The 6,393-nt window shown below is 61.7% G+C and overlaps 1 protein-coding gene across 1 annotated transcript in view; it reads left to right on the top strand.

The window, feature by feature from the left end:
* Window positions 1-694: 694 nt before the first annotated feature.
* The window catches only part of LOC102473942 (ficolin-1-like), a 15,333-nt gene continuing 9,634 nt past the window's right edge, over window positions 695-6,393 (top strand). Inside the window, 4 exon segments of the mRNA XM_027767031.1 lie at window positions 695-748; window positions 945-1,118; window positions 2,394-2,524; window positions 5,320-5,371. Coding sequence (XP_027622832.1) covers window positions 695-748; window positions 945-1,118; window positions 2,394-2,524; window positions 5,320-5,371 — 411 coding nt within the window.

The following is a 6,393-nucleotide window of genomic DNA, read 5'->3' as shown; positions in this document are numbered from 1 at the left end:
CGCTCCGACTCTCTTTCCGATCGTATTTGCTGTTCCTTTGGAAATACTCTGTTAGGAAACCACACAGACACAGTGTTTGAGAAGTGGGTTACCCAAGTCACTTGCCAGGCTTCGAGGCTTCAGGATGGGTTCTTGAGCTTGGAGCACCCGACCATCCTGGCTCACCCAGGAGCGAAGGGTTTCCTGAGACATGACTTCCACCGCTAAGACTGTGCCTGTCGTAGGCAGACAGACAAGTTGGCTGGCCTGTCCCACCTGGCTCAGCGTCTTCACTCAAGCGCCCCGTCACAACTCCCTCAGCCGTTGATTGGCCAGGGACAGGCCAGTCAGGGCCTTCCCTGGGTTTCTTCGCTTGGTTTGGTGGGCCACTCCCTCTCGTCTCCCAGCTAGCAAGTTTGGGAGGGTGGAGCTGGACCACAGTGGCCGTGGGCCATTCGCTCTGCTTTCCAGAGAGAAGATGGAGAGCATGAACCCAGACAGGAATTCTGTATGTGGACATGCACGCCGGCCTGTACATGTGTGTGCGCGCACATGTGTGTGGATGTGTGTACATGTATGTGTGCATGTGCACATGTGTGTGGATGCGTGTGTGACCTGCAAGCCCACCCTCCCACCATAGCTCCTGCTGGTCACTGGGACAACCAGGCTTGGAGACGCTGGGAGTCTGGGAGGACGCGCTGGGCGGTCAGGCCCCATGCTCTACCTGCCGGGCAGAGATGACTGCAGGGCCGAGGAGGCCGTCGAGAAGGTACTTAGATGCCATAAATATTTCATGCCAGCCAGGGCTTCTTCTGTAGCAATGTGTACCCAGGATTAGTTTTATACATTCCGCTCACATCACAGTATCCTTCAGCAAGGTTAATCCTGTCCTAATGCGAGTTTAAAAATTAAATCCTCTCCGATGAGCAAATGCCCCGTGCAGCCTCAGCCCGTTCTTCACGCAGAGTAAACACGTCGGCACGTGGCTCTGGGAACAGCCCAGCACGCCTAACAGGGCGCCCGCCGCGGCCCCCACCCCGACTCGTGCCTCACAGGCGACAGCCCCAGCCCAGGCAGAGTGTGCTGGCCAGGCTAGCGGGCAGCGGCTCGTCGGCAAGTCTGGATCGGGAGCAGGCCAGGTGTGCGCTGCGTCCCAGGAACAGAGAGCAGCGGGGGACAGGATTTTAGGGACGACCAGCTTCCTTTAGGTGAGAGCACACGCCTGGGTTTCCCTTGCCTATTCAACAGCTTTAACTTATGCACGAGACCGAACAAGAGCAAGCCAACAAAGGTGAAGCCAAGCCTCCCCTCTCCCCGATCCATTCTCCCTGCGTTTCCAGAAGGGGAAGGTGACCCCACGCCACGCAGCGCTGAGGGGGGAGTAAGGCGCGTCTCCCGTCCCGGCCTGCAGACTCGATGAAGGCGGCGTCTCAGCACGCGGCCCTGCGCGCTCCTCCAGCCCTGCGGACACCGGAGACTCTGGAGGGGATTGTCTGCCTCCTGAGAGATCGATTCCCATTTGCTCTGGCATGAACCATTACCCTGCAAACACTGGCTGTCCGTCCTTAGATGCCTGCAGAAACGCAGCTCCACATTACTCTCTGGGAAGCCAAAGGGCACTGGGGGTGAGGAGCACCCTAGTCTGGGCCGGCTGAGCCCCGGGCACTTCTAAGTGCGAGTTCTCCTCCCCCGGGCCACACCACGCCCCGCGCTGCCCCACGCTCCCTTTTGAGAGCTGCTGGTGTTTTAGAGTACTGGGTACCATAAAGCACTCCCTTCCGGGCCCGCAGAGCCATAGCCCTGCATCCAAGGGTCCTGAGACAGGCCTGGAGTCGGGAGGCCCCCACAGCCTCCTCAGCACGTGTGTTTCTGTGACGGCTTCAGAGAGGTGAACTCCCCTCCGTAAAGCTTACCCGTTCAAAGTGTGCGACTCCATGGTGCGTAGTGTGTTCACAGAACGTCCACGCGTCACCGCGGTCTAGTCTTGAACATTGTCTCCACCGCAGAGGAAACCCCTTCCCACCCCCCTGCCCCGCGACCAGCCCCTGCCTCATTGGGACAGCTCGCCTAAGCAAAGCGCGTCCTGGGCTGGGGAGTTCATTGGGCGGACACTCATGTCCTCCAGGGAAGCCTGTCACCAGGATCTGGGGACCAGTCTGCTTCTGCCTTTCAAGCTCGCTAGCCCACACCCTGGCCCTCCAGGAAGAGACAGGAAACGATGCTGGGGAGGTTGGGGAGAAACGGCACCGTGGCCTGTCCCCCAAGCGTCCTGCCTGGAGTGGGGTGTTGGAGGCAGTGCAGCCTGGGCGGGGTCGATCATGGTGATAGCATTACGGGGCCGCCCTCCTGGGCAGGCTGACGGTGGCCTTCGCGCCCGGTAAGCTCTGGTCTCAGGGGACTGGCTCTCCGCGAAGCCGGTGGCTCTGAGCCTGCAGCAGCTGCTCTCTGCTGGCATCCACACTGCCCTCTGTGCTCCCTGCTGCCAGCCCCCCTTTGACATCCCACCTGCTGGAACCCCTGTTCCTCATAGACCACCCAGTCTCAGGTACTTACGCGAGCGGGGCAGTAATGAGCCAAGCGGAGGCGGGGTGCCCCTTGACTACCAGGCTCTGAGTACGTGTTCTAGTCCCTGGGCTCCTCCAGCTCCTGTGCCCTGGGGCTGGCCGCTTGTGGGAGCACACACCAGCTCTGCTGGGGAGAAGCCAGATCATGTGTGCAGATGTGTACACACGTGTGCTTCTTCCTGGTTCAGTGACCCGTTTAGGAAGAGGCCAGTAGGACCACGGGTACAGCGCCTGTCTGTGCTTACTGTGGGCCGTCAGCCACCTCCAGGGTGGGCACCACCCCTCCTGGCCAGCAACGACTTACCCACACGCGTGGTGTTAAAGAGGTGCCATGGGACCAGCAGATGGCATAGTGGCTATGTCGCTGGGCTCGACGTAGTCGACCGCGGTTCGAGTCTCGGACCCAGTGGCTTAAAACTCACATTGGGCATGTGTACATGTGCCCAAGATCTTGAAAGAATGGAGAAGGGACTGTGGCATGGCCATCCCCCTGGGGGGTGATTTCTCTCTTTCTGACTCTCAGTCTGTCTGGCGAGTGCACGTGCCCTACAGCAAAAACCTCTCTTTAAAAAAAAGGTGCCACGAGAGCTGGCCAGAATGCAGTAAGTACCTAGGGCCTGACCTAGCAGCAGCTCGCCTCTGCCACGAGGCGCAGAGGCCCGTCCAAGTAGAGAGAGACCCTGGGAGGCCTGGGGGAGGCGCCACGTGTCTCCAAAGGAGCCCATGAATTCGACACCAGCGTGCCTTCCGAGTACCCCCGAGTGACCTAGATTCCCACAGAGGGGCGTGGTCCACGGCAGTCGAAGGAGAGTAGAGGCGGCCTCTGCCGAGATACCAAGGCGCCCTGTGTGTTGGGGGAGGGACGCCATGCGGCAGGGTGCGAGACCCGTGGGCGAGAACCAGGAGTCGGGGTGCCCTGGCGCTGACGGTGTGTGGGGAGCTAGCACCCAGTAACGGTGGCAGCGCAGACCCCGTGGGGAAGGACAGGAGGATCCGCTGACGGTTCTGGCACAGCCGCCCCGGGCGGAGGGTGGGAATGAATCCCCGCGTGGGTTTCAGCAGAGGACTACGTGGGGGAGGGCCAGACTGGGAGCAGAGAGGACGCACTCAGTGAAGACGCCGGGGACTAAGAGGCGTGGAGGGCAGGAAGCGCTTCTAAAGGAAACTTTACAAGTAAACTCATTAGCTCAAAAACTCTAAGGACAGAATCAGGGGCCGGCCGGCTGAGGGACAGAGACATGGTGATGCCACCACCGAAGGCTCCCAGGTGGCTCGAGTTCCCGGCGTGAGCAGTCAACGGACAGTAGCCACGATAAGGGGGAAAGGGCGAAAACTCTGAACCAGCCATTCACATGAGTTAGGTGGTTTGTCCCTGAGCTACTGTGTGTGGGCAGTGTCCACTCACGCAGCAGCTGGAAAGCCGGCGAGGGAGGCAGTGGGTGGGGTGGGACCCCACAGGTTCCCCGGGACCCGGGGGCGAGAACCAGGAGTCGGGGTGCCCTGGCGCTGACGGTGTGTGGGGAGCTAGCACCCAGTAACGGTGGCAGCGCAGACCCCGTGGGGAAGGACAGGAGGATCCGCTGACGGTTCTGGCACAGCCGCCCCGGGCGGAGGGTGGGAATGAATCCCCGCGTGGGTTTCAGCAGAGGACTACGTGGGGGAGGGCCAGACTGGGAGCAGAGAGGACGCACTCAGTGAAGACGCCGGGGACTAAGAGGCGTGGAGGGCAGGAAGCGCTTCTAAAGGAAACTTTACAAGTAAACTCATTAGCTCAAAAACTCTAAGGACAGAATCAGGGGCCGGCCGGCTGAGGGACAGAGACATGGTGATGCCACCACCGAAGGCTCCCAGGTGGCTCGAGTTCCCGGCGTGAGCAGTCAACGGACAGTAGCCACGATAAGGGGGAAAGGGCGAAAACTCTGAACCAGCCATTCACATGAGTTAGGTGGTTTGTCCCTGAGCTACTGTGTGTGGGCAGTGTCCACTCACGCAGCAGCTGGAAAGCCGGCGAGGGAGGCAGTGGGTGGGGTGGGACCCCACAGGTTCCCGGGGGCCCAGCCGTCCTGAGCAGTCCAGCGCGGCTGTCAGGTGCAGTGTTCGCAGCCTGTGTGGCTTGGGGATCCCAGTCTGGGAGCTCAGGGAGGCCCTGGCATGTGGCTCTGGGGACTCCAGTGCAGATCGGGGTCTTGGTGGTGGCGGGCGGGGTGAGAGGCCACCCGGAACCGGGAAGGGATGGGTAGGAGGTGGTGGACGCACCCCTAGGACAGTGACCAAGTGACCTGGCAGCTGGAAGCAGAGAACTGCATGTAAATATGTCACCACAGACAACAGCACGAGCCACACACGTCGCAGGCTTTGGGACGGTGGGTGCGCAGAGCGAGGGGAGGCAGACGCAGTGTGTCTGGGTCACACACGCCGTGGGGACAGGCTGTGAGGACACGGTTAGAGCGGAAAGCTGTCCACTCCGCATGTGATGGCGATGCTTAGGCATGGAGAGGAGTGGGGACAGGTGGGGACAGGTGGGGACATGAGGACGAGAGCAGAAGGAGTGGGCAGGGCCAAGGCTGGCTGATGCTGACCCAGCCCCGAGGCCTGTGGATGAGGGCCTGTCCCCTCCATGGTGCTGGCAGGGCCCCCAGTGTCCTTGTGCCCCACTCTGCAGCAGTGTCCCCACAACGACCATCAGAAGGGTCCCACTTGCTCGTCCCTGGAGACCCTAAAAGAGGACTGGCCTGCCATGTGGGTGGCCCCCTTGTTGGTGGGGATCTTTTTGGAGGACACCATCACCTGGTGGGGAGGTGGGACAGTTGGTGGGGGAGGCCGGGGAAGCCCGAGCCAGACCTGGTTCTGAGGTCCCGGAGAAGGCTTCTAGGGCTCCACTCCACTCAGGTCTCCCCCACGGGCCTGGAGCTCAAGGTCCAGCCCTGACACCGAGGGCACTGGGCTTTGCTGGGGAGGTCAAGCTCCGGCTCCCCTAAACACTGAGGTTTGGTCAGGATCACACACCATTCATCTCACTGGATGCTGGACCAGAGAGTCACCTGACGCAGTGTCCTCCGCTCCAGCTGTGGCTGGCCGCGTTACAGGGTGGCGTGCTCTGTCCTGGGTCCCATGCGGCCACGCCTGGGAGCTGGCTGTGACTGAGCAGAAGGCCCCTCCGTCTGGGGCTCCTTGTGGAATAGTCTCTCTCTCTCAATGCTTCAGAGGCTCACCTCGGGCTGCAGCCCTCGAATGTCCTTCCCTGAGACAGCTGGACAGCGACTTGCAGCAGTACAGGGGACACGGACCTCCACGGTCCAGTCTGTGAGCGCTCTGCTCACCCCCCTTGGAAGTCAAATGTGGCACCTGCTCTCTAAGGCGCACCACCCCAGCGAGGCAGCCTGGCCCCGCATGGCCAGGCCCACCCAGCGAGGCAGCCCGCACCACATGGCCGGGCCCAGTGCCCTTTACGGCTCCTAGGCCCCTCCCCGGGAAGCCACCGCCTGACTGGCACGCTCTGCCCTTCTCTCCACGTCACCACGGCTGTGTGTGGCCTCCCCCACCCCAACTCCCCACTCAGAATCTACACCGGCTGGCCGAACAACAAGCGCCTCACTAGCTGCTCTCACCCCATCCGTGGGCCTCCATCAGCGCTGCTCCTGCATGAAGCTGCGGTTTGGTGTCTGCCGCTGCACGGGGTCAGCGCGAGCGCTCTGCCAGGTGGCCCCTGCCCTGAGCACAGCTGCTGAGCGGGACGAAGCCGGATGAAGCCGGACGTTGCAGCCCTGGAGCGTACTGCCCGTGACAAGAAATGGGAGTGGACAGTGTCACAGAATGGCCGCCCCCTGATGGGCGCCCTCGGCGTCCCCTG

This window comes from Tupaia chinensis, unplaced genomic scaffold (assembly GCF_000334495.1).
Source record: "Tupaia chinensis unplaced genomic scaffold, TupChi_1.0 Scaffold143845_1, whole genome shotgun sequence".
NCBI classification, from domain to species: domain Eukaryota; kingdom Metazoa; phylum Chordata; class Mammalia; order Scandentia; family Tupaiidae; genus Tupaia; species Tupaia belangeri.
The sequence above is the reverse complement of the archived record's forward strand: the minus strand, read 5'-3'. Positions and strand labels throughout refer to the sequence as shown.